General features: G+C 40.7%; 1 protein-coding gene across 4 annotated transcripts in view; it reads right to left on the bottom strand.

Moving 5' to 3' along the window:
- Positions 1-17,294, bottom strand: part of SORCS3 (sortilin related VPS10 domain containing receptor 3) — a 279,259-nt gene that overhangs the window by 5,042 nt on the left and 256,923 nt on the right. For all 4 annotated transcript variants that reach the window (XM_068688547.1, XM_068688550.1, XM_068688548.1 and 1 more), the window contains 6 exons: positions 16,433-16,566; positions 12,174-12,297; positions 9,676-9,788; positions 7,566-7,697; positions 5,625-5,724; positions 4,017-4,122 (listed from right to left, as the gene is read on the bottom strand). In XM_068688547.1, the coding sequence (XP_068544648.1) occupies positions 4,017-4,122; positions 5,625-5,724; positions 7,566-7,697; positions 9,676-9,788; positions 12,174-12,297; positions 16,433-16,566 (709 nt within the window). The remainder of the gene's footprint in view (positions 1-4,016; positions 4,123-5,624; positions 5,725-7,565; positions 7,698-9,675; positions 9,789-12,173; positions 12,298-16,432; positions 16,567-17,294) is intronic.

Genomic DNA, 17,294 nt, shown 5'->3' with positions numbered 1-17,294 from the left:
GCATGTCACTGATTAATCAGACCGATTAAAATGAAACCAATCCCCGAAATGCAGCACTGGCAGTAATGTAGAGTAGCATCATCTCTCAGGCTGGTGAAAGCACCACAGGGACATTCAGCTCTGAGTGTGCCATTAGCATCCACTAATAACATCAGCCTAAAGCTACCCCAAAAGTTTTAGGCCACTACCTTCCTACCCTGTGCCTCCAGCAGTAAACCTAAATGCTCTGGCCCTTCCCTTTTAAATGAGAAGACGTGCACACAGTTTACACCATACCCCCAAGTCAGACAGCAACAATCAACTAAGTTCAATCAGTTGCAATTGCCAACTCTCTCAGTATTTATTATATGATCAGCGGTGCATTGGAAACCAAAAGTAAAAATCAATTTGAGCACTACTATTAACTGAGAAAAAATTGCTAGGTTTGTTTCTATTGACAGGCCCACACTGACACAGTAGAAACTGCCACATCAGAATGAGTTATAAAGAATTGGCCCTGCCTCAGAGGACAGAAAGGACTTGAACCTCATAAAAGCTATGAAAACTCTATTTGTTACCATTTCATTGCAAAACACAGTTCACCATGCTAAGGATCACGCAAGTTTGTAGGGACTTATTTTCCCTTGCTGTTCATGAAACCGAGAAAGTGGAAGCATTATTTCTTTTTTCCTTCTTCCAAAAGAAGTTAACTTGGACTGCTGGAATGATATCCTTGCAAGTCAGACAGTTAGACAGATAGTTAGATAAGCCTCCAGGCATAATCCCTGAAGGAATGCAAGTTTAAAATAAGAGAACTGAAAAGTAATGTCTTAAGCATCTTGGGGGGTGCTACAGTTATCTGTGTTCAGTGGCCTGTTGGAAGGGGGCCAAATGTTTTTGTCTAATGTCCTTAGAAGGGCTCTGATCCATGCATACCACACCACATAAATAAGGGAAGTTCAGGAATTTTATCTGTTCATTAAACCACACAGGAGAGAGACACAAGATGTCTCGACTTCCATCAGTTTTATAGATCTATACTGATTTTACTCCAGTCAAGTCCTGGGCTTATGTAACTTGCACTATTGGCTTGATTTGGCATTCTGTTCTTAACCAGAAGCAAGTCAGGACATACTGGGGATGTTTAGCAGTAGTTAACAAATCTCATGTTCTTCTCCTTTTCTTCTACCCTCCATCTTTCTAACTTTCAGACATGCCTTACAGTTCACTAGAAGACATCATTACTACACAGGGAATTCACACATTGCATTTACGTGGTGGTGAAACACATGGTTCAGTAAGGAAAAGGACTAACTACAATTTTTTTGTGACTCACCAGTACCTCTCTACAAATAATGCAGCCATGGAGAGAGGAACTCTTCCACCCCTAAGTTCCCCCAACCAAAATTCTAAAGAAAACAGATGAAGAAAGTAACAAGATCCCCAAAGGGTTCAAGTGCCAAGAATACATCCAGAGGTGAGTGGAGACGTGGACATGAGAACATGCCTAGAAATGGTGGAAGACTCCATTTTGCTCCCAAACAATGCAATGGTAGAGTGACAGTCTTCTGAGATTTGAGAAGAAAGGTGAGGAAAGCTCTTGGGAGTTATGAGGCAGAGAGCTTTCAGGTACTCCAGAGACTTAGGGGAAAAGAGAAACTGAGCCAGGTGCACACGTATGCATGCAGACACACACACTGAATCCTGTTGTGCCTCCCAGCAGACAGGTGCCCACAACTTTCCACCAATTACCACACTATTATCCACCACGTATACACAAACAGCATTGACCTGCTATACGCTCATACTCCCAGGGAAGGAACAACCTATTTACAGCTGATTTCCCCAGCTTTCCCCCTCCTTCCTTTTCCACCCAGACCTCCTCAACAAGCATCTCTCTGGCAGCAGTGTTTAACATACCCGCTGAGTTTATAACTCGATGGGCTCATAATAAGGAGCTTGTGTGCAAACCAGCAAAGCATCAATTCTATAAATTTATTGAATTAAAAATTCATGTAGGCCTGTGCTCTCCCTACAACCTTTTCCTGTAAGCAGCAGTTCTGTATTCAGGCCAGGATAACCGTTCATCAGAAAAGTACATATTGCTAATGGACCTCTGCATCACTGAGAACAAGAGGGAAGCTTTTGTTTTCAACCCCTTTCAACCTTCCATTAAGAACTGTTGAATGCTCTCACTGAGCTGAAATAGTTGCTTTCTGTCCTGAAAAATCAACCTGAGGACAGACACTCCAGAGTGTCTGTCTCTCCTAAAGTATCTGACTTTCCTAAAAACTCAGGCTTTAACCATTTCTTCCCTCCCACCCCACACTGCCTTCTTCCCCCCTCCAGTTTGTAATGCATTGCATTTTCAGACAGATCTTTAAAAGACATGTTCTTCCCTGCCATGGAGCACAGCATGAAGCTGATGGATGCTATGCTCAAGGTTTCAATAAGTCTCTGGACACATAAGTGGTATGAGAGTTTGTTTCATGAGCTGCAGTAGCATAACAGGACCTGGAGCCTGCCAATGCAAAGTGGATTACCATGTTCCATACCACTCGACAGCAGTCAGAATATGCAGATCCTTCTTCTTGTTGACTGATCCCTGACCATAGATCCAAAGACATTAGCCCAAACCTGAGAAACTATCTCACCAAGACAAAAATGAAAACGCACCTTACAAATGGATGTACATAGATCTTGATACATCTCTCAGAGAGATTTCATTGCCTTCCTCATCCTATATCTAGGAGTCAGAGAAATCGTCAGCTGCCTCCTGCCACGTTATTGCATCAATGCCTTACACAAAATCCCCAGGGGAATGGGACACAGAAACTCTATTCCACCTCACAGAAACAGAGAGAGGATTAGTGATTACAACAAGCAGGACAGGCTGAAGACCTGGAAATCTGCACCTCAGCAGATTCTCATACATGGATTCTCGGGAAATCGTCCTGGTCCACTAAAGTCAGCAGGAGTTTGGTAACAGATCCTGATGTGCACAGACTTAGACAAGGGTTAATGTAAGAGCTCAGAAAACAGGGCAGCTTTAGACCTGGAGGGTAGGACACATGCCTGTCATTCCATGTTTAGTTTTTGCATCCTATTAACAGTATTACAGCACTAGCCTTACCTGGAACTGTAGAAAAGCTGGAGAGAGAAACATATTGTTGGAATTTAGACAGGAAAACTCTAGCTTCCCAGTTTGGGGGTTTACAAACTATTGATGTCCAGATTTTTATTTTTATGTTTCTAATACAATATTTTGTCACAATGCAGGATCTGGGTACACAGACCATTTAACACAGTGAGTACTGTACTGAATACAAAGTTCCTGCTAAGAAGCTCCACCTGTCTAAAATATATTCTTATGAGGTAGCCCTTCAGCTAACAGGATATTCTTACCCCATATTGTGTTTGATAGCTTGCAGCAGCAAAGTGCCATGGGCGAGCACATATCCTGCTTACTGCCCAAAAGCAAAAGGTTTGTATTAACAACTAGCAAAGAAAATCTCAGCACAGATTCCCTCACAAAGCCATTTGATGCTTAACACAAACATTTCTGGCATCAAGTTTCCTTCTCTTAACATAATGACACCTATTCCCCTGCATGACTAAGCTATTCACTTTGCAAGATACAAATGAGATCCTACTACACTAAGGCAGTTGGCAAGATGGATATAGACTGTATGAAGATATTGATCTTTTTTTATTTTTATTTTTTTTTGACTAGGTTTGAATTGTGTTGCTCAGTACTCAGTGAGCACACATGGTTTGTTCCAAATTCTGGTCAGTGGTTCAAACAATCTGTTGAAGCAGGTCACAGCTTGATTTCTGAGCTCTTGGTGAACTTTCAGAGCAATGTGGTAGAAAGGCAGGAGTTAAACTCCTCTCTGAGAAATACAGAGCTATACTGGTCTAAGCCTTAGGCCAGTATACCTCACTCTACACCTGCAATCCAGGCACTATACTCTGCCTAAATTTCCTGTAAACCATCCACTCTCTCCTCCCTCATCCTCCACAGATTCTCAACTTACCTCTTGAATTTGTAGATTAAAAAAACAGCCAAGCCTACAAACACCACAGACAACAACATCAGCATCGCCGAACTGCTGTGACCCGTGCTGGAATCAACAAGGGGTGCTGCAGGAGGAAAGGCATAGAATTACATTTGCAAGATATTCTTAGGGAACACATGACTACCAGAGAATTGAGCTCAACCCTGTCTTTGCCACATCTGCTTTATTATCACCACTGCATGGTGCATGCTGTTTTCAGCAAGACCAATCAGTAGGAAATTAATTGACTCTTGTGTCCTTTGAAAGCCAGGCTCCTTTTTCAAGACAGTGCAGTAACATCTCCTAGTGAAAAGGCACAGCAAGCCGTGCTCATCTGAATGGCCAATCATTCCTGTATTAACATTCTGGCCTTTTCTTTTTAGGCTTTTCCAGGGACTGGAGTGGAAATTAAATTCATGAAGTGTGGCTTAATGCATATCTATTCTACTCTGGAGAAGAAATCTCATAGTGCCCATGAACAGTGTGACTCCCATCTTTCACAGACATGTCTCTCTCACGTGTGAAAGTGTCCTGGTCTTTTGAGAAGCCTCAAAGCTTGTCCTTCTTTTGGACTTTGCAGACCTGTCCATGACTTTCTAATCAAGTTGGTTTTCATAACGGAGAGGAGCCCAAAGCAATAATCCTGGACCCAAGCACATACTATGTTATAACATCTTGGAGTTTTGATCCATCCATCCTCGGCATTTTTGGTGGTGTAAATAAAGTGTATAATGATACCTTGTTTGTGCAGCTATTTTTACAGCTCTTTGGAGCAGACAATCTTAATGGACTGAGCACTGTGCTGAGAATCAAGTGTCTGATGAGAAGTCCCTAATGATGTTCAAATGTTTGTAAGTAGCATCTGAACACTTCTCATTTTACATAAGTATCTGGTTCCTTCTTTTTCTTTTTTCTTTTTTTCCTTGTAGCCATCACTGTCTCAGCAATAACTGAGAGTTTCACTCTAGGCTGGCCAAAATTCTCAGCTGCAGCTGAGAGCTTCACACTAGAGTGGTCTAAAGCACAGGGAGCGATGCAACTTGAAGTAATTATTCATTAGTATGTGAAAATTGAGATGTGTAACACTGAACTTTAAAGAAGCTCTAATTTGTAGAAGTCAATATTCAGGCCTAGATGTTTTTGTGAGTATGGTGCCCACATAAATCTTCTTGGCTCACCATAACATTAACAATCCCTCTCTGCAATAAGGATTTGATCCAATATCCATGAAAGTTAGTAAGAATACTCCCAATTAATTCTACAGGTGCCCAGTAAGAGTTTAACAGAAGATCTTCCACCTAATGTTCTAAAACACCTGAAAAACATCACTGTACTAGTTAATTAAAATCTACAGGAAACTCCTAAATGGAACTTTTAATACTTGCACAAACTGGTGCATGAAGATGTCACTGCTGAATTCTGTTTTCAACACTTCCTTCTTTTGCCACAGACATTGTCTTGAGATGACTAATCCTAAATATCCTACTAGCATATACCAAATTGTGTGTGCTCTGATGTAGACTCATCCTTCTGGAGCTGTATGAGTCCTCAAAAGATCCACAGCTACACCTTTTACTCCTCACTCACCTAATGTTAACTGAGTGACATACACAATGACTTCAACACCAGGCTTCAGTTCAAACTGGACCAGGTTTTGGTTGAGAGCATTAAAAAGGATTTCAACAACCTGTGGAAATAATAAGAGATACAAACAGTTACAATATGCAAAAGAGCAGGCTCTGGAGAATGTTCAGGAATTTATGTAGTCTATGAATGGTGACTAACATCTTATTAGCTTCAGGAAGAGGTGGAAGAAAGCAGGGAAGAGAAAGGAAGTGAGAAGACTGCAGAAGTGAAGAGAAACTTGTATATGTGCTTCAGACAGAACTGAATGTTACTGAATGCAAATCTCCCTACAGGACAGACACTTTTGAGACTTGTATATCCTTCTGGAAATACAGGGCAGGGGAGAGAACGGGTAGTGGAAGAGAAATAAGGATCTCTTCACCCAAATTCATGTGAATTTGAGCTAATGCACCTGGAAATCACTGAGATATAGGCTTTTCATTAGTGAATGATGGAACCGAGATGGGTGGTCCAGCCTAGTAACATCTCTTAACTCACCCACATTCAGGACAACCCCAGTCTTGATCCTGTTTAAATAGATTGTTGGGGATGCTATAAATCCAGTTTTGAAGATTAACGTCAAACTTGTCATATTTCTCCTTCATTTAGATGACAGCCATTGCAGTGGAGGTTACTCATGGCTCAGCAACCTACCTATGATGTATTATTTTGTTGCCTTTCAGCATATACTTAACGTATACTGGAGCCTGAGCTTGTTAATGCATGGTCTCTACAGAATAGTTCTGATGGCCAGAGCAGAGCTCTTCAAGCAGGAGCTATCAATTGGTTCCAAAGTACAAGTGATTACGCTTTTAAATAAAGTTAGAGCACTAGAGCTTCAGTTCAGGGTCAACTAGGTCAGAAACCCAATCTGAGATGTCTACATAATACTGATATATGAAACATTTTTACAACCATGCATTCATGGAGAATTCTAATATGGGTAGGTCCTACTGAACAGGACATAAATGATTCCAAGAAAATCTCTCCAAATAGCCTTTTGAACTTTCCCTCTGCCATGCATCTCCTCTGCACACTTAACAACATGAATATAAGAGTGAAGCTTTGCTAGCTTTCTAAGACAAATGTACTGCTCTAAAGGGGCTGACTCTGCTCAGTGGGTGACAGCATCTTCCACAGAATTCATGAATCCTTTGAATTATTCAATGTTTGATCACAGAAGAGTTACTCCTGTAGGTGCTTTGAGATGGGCTCACACATAGCTTCCACAAAGTAGAAATGGTGCATATAAGAACATAAGCTACAGCCAAGCAACTTTTCCAGCAGTACTTCACTCCTTTGCCTTCATAGACCTGATTTAATCACTTGGTAATTCTAGCATAAAAAGCTCCAGCAGACTAGTGTTGTTGTTCCTAGCTCTTCCCTTGCCTGCATATCACTTTAGCTATTCATCACTGTAATTACCTATTTATCTAAATGGATGGATATTGTAACTTCCAAATATAGTTTGCACATGCCATTTGCTGCTGCAGAAAAAAAGAGGTCTTGTTTCAGCAATATACAAACTGAAGAACTTGATTTATTTCAGTAAGCCTCAGTATATTATCTTGCTGCTTTGGCCTCTGTCTATTAGCATTCCTCCAGGGAGTGAAGGGAGTATGCATTCAAGGTTCCTTTGGCCATAGCTGCTGTAATGAGGACACACCACTGATCTAAGAAGAACCACTGCTGGTAGACTGTGATATATCTCAGTGAGGTGCTTGGAAAGCCAATTTTCCCTGTAAAAGTAATTCTCTTTAATGACATAAATATACTGCCACAGTCCCAGATGCACCCAGTTCCATCACAGTGACTGCAAGTCATTTCCAATGCTACAAAGGTCGAGGGACGCATCTGCAAATGGTATGATGGGAATGAATGGTCTGTGAATCCTTTCCTTACCTGCTCCAGATCAGCCTCACTGCTTTTCCTCATCTCTGTTGTATTTTTACGGGGCAGTATGAAGAGTTCAGCAGAAGTAGGCAGCCCAGGAAATACAGCTACCAAGATCTGTTCATCAGGGATACCAGTCACCTAAAAAAAAATGTAAAAAGGAAGTCTCTAGCTGCTCTTATGTTACTGATGTTTCCATGCGCTATGGAAACTGTGCTCCTGCCAAATTATTTGGGAGTTCTTCCATAAATGTTGTGGCCCTGATGAACTGCTTTGCCCATTTAGTGTGTCTTGAAATAGAAGTTCTGCTAATGGTACACAATTTCATTTCTAGAAGTAAACGTAGGGTTGACAACATCCCTGGGCTCAAGGACCTCAACCCAGAGTTCAAAGTCCAAACTTAGGATGTCTCCAGGTCTGAATTTTCCATTAAGTCCTCACCACAAAGGAATGACCCAAAGTCAGATCCAGAGAGCCTAACTCAGAGCAACCACTAGTAAGTGTGCAACTAATGGCAACGTATGAAGAAAATTACCTACAAACACCTGCTAATACCAGGTTATGGAGATCCACACATTCCGTATGCAACGTATTTCTTCATGTCTCCATTGGGAAGCTTTTTTTTTCTTTTTTTTAATGATAGAGCTGATCAGAAGGAAGCTGCTCAGCTTGCTGAACCAAGATTCAGGCTCCATGCCTGACTCTCACTGCTGTCTTTATCATGACCTGCCTAATAAAGTTACTGCCCTCTGGTTTTACTTCCCAAAACCAAGCTGAGTATCCTCAGCACAGCAGGAAGCTTCTCCTCCCTCAGAAACTCTCTGCTATATGAGACTAACCCAATAAACCACCTGGTCCTAACTCCAACTCAAGCTCCTTGGCCTCGTTCCTGAACTGAAACATATTGATGGGGCAGCCCCTATTCCTGATGATCTGTCCTATAAGCATATACCACAGGCTGCAACCAGTCCCAAAAGGATATACAGACAAGCATTTCTATATGCTTTCTGATGTTGTCCATTCATTGATGTGACCATTCATTGTTACAACAAATTTTTTTCTACACACTTGACTCTGAATACAATAAAAGGGAAGACCAGTTTAAACAGATGAACTAAGTGTTTTCTCAGGATGGAAAAACAATCAAGGAAGCTCTCACAAACTGTGAATTTTGAGTGGGATGTGGATGAGAAAAGCTGAGCAGGAATGCGCTTTCCTCGTAAAAATAATCAGCCTCCATTTCTAAGAACAGCTGTAGCTGAAGAAAAAAAACACACAAGATATATTTTGGCAGAAAGTAAAAATCACAAAACCTCACTTAAATCCGTCTCTTGATTTCACACAAAACCAAAGTCCCTAGTTATTTAATATCATAGATTATTCTGTCCCCTTTCCTGCAAGAATCTGAGTGCTAATTTACATATTCTAATTAATCCCAAAGGAAGATTCAGTATCTTACACCCCAGAAGCTTCTCTTTGTCCTTTGTTTTAAAAGGTGAGTTTATTTTCCCCTCTGAATCTTCATTTTCTGCCCCAGTTGGAAAGGGAGTAGAGCTTTATAAGATTCTCAAGTTGCTACACTAAGAAGTAAGATTTAAATTTAAAAATAAAAATTTAAGACAAAATTTAAGGCAATTTTTTTAAAGACAATAATTTAAGACAAAATTTAAGACCGAATATCCAGAATAAGTAAAAGTATCTCTCTCATGCATCTAACATTATTACAGTATCTGTCTTCTGGGACAGAGTAGAGCAGCTGTTGAACAGGACACAGGAATACTACCCAAATGCTTGGAACAGAAAACAACAGACCCTGTAATATCAATTTGGCAAATAAGAGTAATAGTGATGCTATTACAATCAAGAATTTGTAAAGTCCTCAGGGATATTAAAAGCTGAAAAATGCCACAGAAACATTAATAAAAGTAATTACAATATTTTCACAGAATTCCCAGAATAGTTTGCCTCTGTAAAAATACTCAGAATATTAAGCAGCAGTCAATTTAAAATGATAACTTCATTACTGCTCTTCTTCCCACTCTTCTAAGCTAGCACGTTGAAAAAGTCTGCATGCTTTAACAGCCTAGGCAATGTTTGAGCAGCAGAAGAGGAAGCTCACCTGTGCTAGAGCTCTTCTGATGACTTTGCCAATGTCTTGTCTCCATTCAGGGATGTCAGGGTTGTGGTAGTCCAAGTTAGGAGAAAATGACAGCAGTTGAGACTGGAAATATTCTGCAATAGAAAAACAGTATTGATGAGAAAATTAAACAGGCAGTGCTCAGGGTGTGGAAGTAAACTGAAAGGAAGTAAACTGAAGCATGATTAAAGCAGCTTAAAACAAAAGAGATATTAAAGGATGAAGGAAGAAAAAGGTCTGGCTAACACTAAGCAGGACAGAAAACTTGCAATGAAATAATGTTCTTATAAAGGACGTTTTGCCCTAATGCCAACTTGTGGCTTTTCTCAGAAGAAATGGAAACAAGAACGAGAGAGGTGAGAAGATGCCTTCTCTTCACAAAGGCTCCAGGCCTAGCAATTTTGCCACTTAACTTCATCAGATTCCATTTACAAGGAAGTTAGTTGACCAATAAACAAGATGGCATCTGCCTGAAATTTGGAAGGTCTGCGCAATTACATGCACTGTGGTCTGCAGAGAAAACACTTACTGTAAGTAATATGTTTTCAAAAGCAAGCATTATCTGTTTGCTTTCCTGGAGGGAAGCCATGAGTGGTTAATACCCCAACAAATCAGAGCCCAGTGGTGCTAATGACAGGCTAATCAAGCAGTGGCTATTCATGAAACACTTTGAAATTACTTCCTAATTGACTGATTGCAGGGAGGAAGAAAAACTTCCTAGACTTCAAATACAGACCAATATCAAATTTTCTCCATTTCTACCTCTCCACTCTGGTGTCACTAGAGTCCAAGCCTAGAATACTTATGAGAAACAAAGCAGGTAAACTCTCTCATGTTCCGAAGGCTAAACCCACACCCTGACATTTTATATGCTTTGACTTGAGGGTGCAAAAGTCAGAACCCTCAGTACCATGGCCAATTTACTTTTTGACTAAATTCTGTGTTGTTAGCCACAATTTGAGATGACCCTGAATAAATTTCCTCCACTGCTAACATCGCAAAGCCATACTCCTGCCCAGAGCCATAACAGTTTAACAGAGGACACTGATTAGGATTGGTAATCCAAATTGCCCAGAGCAGGTGTTTACTAAAATTGTCTCTCCTTCTGTATTCAGACTTGAACTGATCACCAGATCTGGGGTCTGCACTGACTTGCCCTTTAGACCAGCTCGGTCTGCAGCATGGTGCCACATAGAACGATTTGGATGTTCCAACTAGATTAATTCCTCTGTGGTAAAGTCCCAAACTTTGGATCTTTTACAGAAAAAAAAAAGCAAAAAAAAAAAATTTACAGGATGTTTAAAAACACTCTATGGGACCTACCAGGACCTTTACATCACAAATACAAAGATCAAGATCACCTATGGGACCCATCTTAAATGCGTCTAATTCAGGTTTATTCCAGAACCTAGTGGAAAGCTGGAAGTTTCCCAGACCTTAACACTGCATCTTGCAATGCCCCAAACGATCAAGTAGAGGGTTACTTATATTTGTTAATAGTGAGCTTGGGTATTACTGCATCGTATCAACAAATTATTAAAACCCATTGCATTTCACAGCCAGGCAATCAATAAATATCTATTTAGCTGGTTGTTAAATGTGAACATACAGCATTCCAGTCACCAGTGGCACATTTATCTATCTTTAATTACAGAAACAAGACACACACAGTTCAACCACACAGTGCAACCTCAGTTATTCGAAGCACAGGCTTCTCAATAAAACTTGCTGTCCAAAGAAAAGCTTGCTCTGAAATGCTGGATGCCAGAAACTGGGTAAGGAAAACAAAGACAAGCCCAGGAAGAAATTATTCTCTGGAGAAATCTCAAATTCCTGTCCAGAACTGCTGAGAGCACCCTTCCACTCAGGCTTTATTGAGCCCCAAACTAGGATAGCGCTGTGGTCTGTTAAAGAGTGCTTTGGGGAGCCTTTGATGTACAGATATGGCACAAACATTACCCACTGGGAAGTCCATTAAACACACACAAATATCCAGCTGTGATATGGAAGACGGACAGAGATACCAGCTACAGAGACATTTCTACCCCATGTCTTCCAGACCCTTCTCTTTTATACAGTCACTGCATAAAGAGAAATATCGGCTGTATTCAGGCTGCCTTAATGTTGCACCATGCCTGCTTCTTTCCACAGCTAGGAAGCAATGGGAAGGCACTCTGGCTACAACCCTAAGTGGATTTTATTTTGTGAGTTCCCAGTAAGCAAGCTGATGGGCAAAGGAGATGCCAGACACTTTACTAGAGTGCTGAGTTTACAGATTTAGCTATCTGCCCCATTCAGTTCACTTCTGTATCTAGTGATCAGGACAAATCTGATCTACTTTGTTTCACGTTAACAAATGTTTGACTTCAGAGGTCCCTCCAGGCACTAGGGAGCTCAGAGTTCATTTTGGTTCAGCAACAACTGCCTTTTCTTCAACTCTAGATGCTCCCTGAGGTCTGGTTGTAAAAGGATGAGGGTACCGTGCACTGCGATCTCCTTGGTGTCTTGGATGAGGGTGTTGCCCGCAGCAACTTGCACAGTGACAGTGTTCATCCCCTCCACAGCGAAGACATAGGAGATGCTGCTTTCCAAGGTGATGAGGGGCTGCAAGAGGTAAACACAGATAGCAATATCAAAATCAGAATTCAGTTAACTCAGACAAAACAGACACCAGAATAATTCACCAAGCCACAGTACCCATCCTCCCCTGGCTGACACACAAACTGTGCTCAGAGCTTGCATGTCCTAAGGCTTCCTATGGCCTAAAAGCATGTGACCCAACCATCACCCAGTGAGACTCACATCCCACAGGCAAAGCTTTCTCTCACTTCAATAAATGCCGCCTGAAAAAATTCTTCCACTGAATTGCAACCCATTATATGGTGAATACTTCAGTAAGGCACAGTCAGCAACCGCAGAATTAACGCTGCAGAATGCAGTGTCGTACGTACGTGAGCATGCAAACTCAGCATGGTTGCTTTATCAGCTGTGCAAAATACAGCGTCCAACTCAAACCAGCATTTGACTAGAAACCAAAGATGCTCCTTCAGACAGTCCATGTAGTTCAGATTCAGGATCAGCCCTCTCTCTTATGAGTGCAAATCCACGTGTCTATCTCAGAGCAGTGCTGCTCAGGACAGCAATGGCACTAAATACTGTCCTGTTTTGGTTTCAAGCCTGTAAAGTTCAAGCTAGCTCCAACTATAAGCTGGCAAGCCATGTTAACAAGGCTTAAAACGTGGCATAATACCTACAGACGCTGCTGTCTGAATGTAGCTGGATGGCTTCCAGAGTAAAGTTGACCTTGTATTTAGCTAGTTCAGAGCCACGGCAGAGAAGGCTGACTTTATCTGCACCTTCTCAAACAGAAATGTCCTCGATAGCACTACAGTTCTCCTCTTAGCACAGAAAACCCTTACACTGATACACATCTAGACGAGAAAAGTGCACCATGTTCAGGGAAAGATTTGTGTATTGAAAACCAAAGGTCTAGCCCTAATAGTGCCTTTGAGCTGACAGCTGGTCTATAGACACATCTCTTGGATTGGATTAAACCATTAAAATGGAAATAGTGATAGTAGTCTCCATTGCAAAAGCACTTAGAGGTCTAAGAGCACAGATAAAATCATTGTACCATTACTATTGCCTCTTCACCAAACTGCCAGTTTGTTCCCAGAGAAAAATAAATATATAAATAAACTAAGCCATCTAGCTCTCACACCTCATCTCCTCGAACTGTTAATTTGTGTGCATGTCACAACAGTGGCCATACATGTCATTTTCATAGGCAAATCATAGTTGCCACTGGCATAGCCCAGGCTGGCAAACTGATTTCTCCCCTGCAGAATGGCACCATTTATATGGCCATTAGCTGAAAAAGCATTAGAAGAAAATAATAATAATAATAATGAAAAAACATGAACACAGGAGACAAAGACCAAGTGAGCAAGGATGCCAGCTTGAGGTAGTCCTGGAGTCACAGCTAACATATACTAACACATATCTAATGCATGCACATCCCAGACCAGCAGAATAGACCTACAGTAAACTGCAGTGATATTAGCAATATTCCTGGAGGTTGCAGGTTGTGACTCTGTGCAAAGGCAGATAAGAGGAACCAATCTGGTCTTCAAAATTACTATTTCTCTTTTTTGTACGTGTGCATGCTGGACATCCCGTTACCATGGCTGATTTCACCTCCATCATGGAATTTTAACATTCAGCCAACTCCTTAATTTTAATTCAAGCACCAAGACCTGGAAACTAACTCTAAATTAAATCAAGTAGTTCAAGGTTCATTTGCTCAAACCTATTAGACAGCTGGACGCATTTATTAAACTGGACCTGTGTTAATCCAGGCAAATTGGCCTTTGGGTATACAGCAAAAATTAGCACAGCAGAAATTCAGCACAGTGATTCCAGCAGGGTGGGGCAGCACAAGAGCCTAAGCCTGGGCATTTGAGCGTAAGACAACATTCGCCTGTGCAGCAGCAACGAGTACCTTAGTGACACTGCACAGTGACACAAGACACATCTGGTTCTGCGTGGGATGCCTACAGGCTGAAAAGGCACAGGAGTTGCTATTCCTCAGCATGGAACCAGAGAACATCACCTAGAAATGCCAGGCAGTCACTATGCACAGTACTACACATCACACCGTAATTCACACACAAATTAGTGTTCCCAGCTTTGACCTATACTAAGAGCCATGCAGTTTGCCCGTGAGTGGGCACAGAAAGGGACTCAAGGTGTATGTTAAACATCCCAGAAGGAATTTTGATGTGATGCAGATTGTTTTCTTGAAAAAAAAGAAATGTTCTCTTGAAAAAAAAAATAAAAAATAAAAAATAAAAAAATGTGTCTGCTGTTCTATCTATATCTTCTGCCATTCGCTTGTCAGATGCTAGGGGGCACAGCTGAAGTACACTTCACAAGCTGGAGAGAACATTGCGAGGAATGAAAGGTGCTCTCGATCTTTGCTTTGGCCACAGGTTAAGTGGCACCATCTTTACTAATCCATACATCAACATAATTAGGAAAAATGTACAATCACTCCAAGGTATTATCAGGTTCAACTGCCTATACTCTATTGCCTATGGGGCTGAAATTTCAGCCAGGTGATAATACAGGGAACAAATCATATTTACAGCATAGCTCCAAGCACCATGAGAAATTAATTGAAATCTTCAGCGCACAGCATTGGCTTGCTCTACCTTTTCCACACTACTTTCTATTTCAAAAAAAAATCTTTTCTAAGACCCTATTCACAATTAACTTCTACATTAAAGAGAAAAGTTGTTGCAGGAAAACTCTGGCACCCAGATGAACTCAAAAGCTTAAGGAGATAATCAAGTTATTGATGCCTAAACTGTCTCAGATACCTTAATGTCTGTCCATGCATGAGCACCGAACATAAAATAACTGAGCTGAAAGGTGATTTTGCATTCCCCCCTCTCCCTCTCAGTGCAGTATGAGCTATGTGGAGTTACCCTACATTTGTCATGAAAACTACATGAACTAAATCTATGTACATGGGTGGTAGCCATCACTCAGCAAGGGCACAGCAACTTTCCAAGCTGCAGTAACTAGTTTTTGCTCCTGAGGTCTTCTGGTGCCTCCTCTTGTGCTTCCATAAAAACAGGTGAGTTATCCAGTGTGCGTCCTAACTTGATGTAAAATCCCAACAGAGCATTCAGTTTTCTTTTTTTTTTTTTGGATCCTGCTACTATTGGTAGAGTCAGGTTAAGAGATTAAAACACAAGCAGCTTTGTTAAAGAGAAAATCAAATACTTGTCTGCTATTTTTTTATCCCAAGTTCCCTATTTCATGTAAAATCCCCATTTTTTTCCTACTGTCATCCCACCTCAGCGCTCACCTTCAATTGCAATTTAATAATATAGACAATGACGTGACTTAAGCTGCCTTTTGTAAATAAAAGCAGATACTGAATTGCAAATTATTGGCTGTACGTTTCAGAACTGTAATAATGGAAGACAGTACTTGTGTCGTCTGTCTCATCCCTAAAGCCTGCATCAAAAGCTGTAGCTAATAAGCAATTCTGCTCTCTCTATTTGAAAGCATGACCACAACTTGCAGTTTCACTTACTTTAATTATTGATTTCTTTTTAAAAAAAGCACTTTATAACAAATTTTTGCCGACACCCTGAAAGTTCGCTACAAAGAAGTCTCACCTCTGTCACTAATATATATCCAGGCTGTGAACAATAGTTGTGGACAGATACAAACAGTTCCTTGAGGGTCTAGTTTAAAATTCTAGATACAGTTGTCCAGTTTAATAAAGGTTATTTAAACACCAACAGCTTTAAAGTATTGTGTTGGAATCCAGCATTATATACTGCATACTGGCACATAATAGAAACACCCATGGTTATTTGAACACCATCGGTTTTTAAACAGTATTGAAAGCCAGTATTATCCCATACATAGTACTATATAATTCAGTTAAGTTGCAAGTGAATTCTAGTAATAACAGTGTTCTTCAAAGCTCAGTAGGGCTGATAATAACCACATGTAAAAAAAAGTAATGACTTCTAAGAACAACATGAGACGGGAGGAAACAAATTCAAAAAGGTTTAAGTTCAGATAATGACAACCTTTTTTAAGAAGGAAAAAAAAAAAAGTAGCACAAAAAATAAGCAAAGGCAAGAAGTTTTCATCAGGGTTGAGAGAGTTCACACTCTGGCACAAGGTTGGGAAGTGAGCCAAAAGGGAACCATACCTTGGTGTTGTTACCAAACCACCAGAAGTAGGTAAGTGTGCCTGCTTGACTGGGCCAAACCACTGCAGTGATGTTGACATCCTTATTCCTGATGGCAACAAAAGGGACACTCAGATGGACGTGCTCTACTGGACCTGCAGGAAGAAACAGTTCATTATTAGAGGCTTTGAGTTAAATCCTCTCCGCTCAATTGTGAACACCAAGGATCTTTCCTTTAAATAAATCAAAGCAAAACAAAGCACTTTAGCAGTGAGACTCTATTACAGACATGTAAGAGAATTTCAGCAATCAGCAACAGAAAAAAAATACCAGATTATAAACAAAAATCACACTTTTTTTTTCCACTCTTAATTCTATGAGAGCCAGAGACAAACATTTTTCACAGTGCTAATTTCAGACAGGGTCAGCACTGTGTTTAAAAGACAGATGTTTTAAAATGCAGGCTGAGGGAGACCACTGAACTGCCTTTGCACTGGATCGGGCAGCCTGCTATCGTAGTCTTGAGGGACAGGACACAAGGGAAAGAAGGTGTTTTCTTGAAAGCGCATCCACTGAGCTACTAAGATTAGTGGGCAAATCATTTTAGCCTGTAAATCTGATTACATATGAGGTATTTATGGCTTGATTAAATATGTCCTGACAGTTTCTCTGTAGAAGGTGTCCAAAAGAAAGATTAATGATTTGGGGCAAGAATGGAAAACCTTAGTATTATTTTGACATTGGTCTGACCTTGAAAAGTCTTTGGGAAGAAACGAAAAAAAAGATTTTTCATTTGTTTGCTTAAAGCTTTTCCTACTATCTCCATTTTATTCTTTCTCGTCCAAATTTTGGGTTTTGCTTATGCTGACTTCTAGCTGATAAC

The sequence above is a fragment of the Anas acuta genome, chromosome 7 (genome assembly GCF_963932015.1).
Source record: "Anas acuta chromosome 7, bAnaAcu1.1, whole genome shotgun sequence".
Lineage (NCBI taxonomy): Eukaryota > Metazoa > Chordata > Aves > Anseriformes > Anatidae > Anas > Anas acuta.
This window is presented reverse-complemented; position numbering and strand designations above follow the sequence as displayed.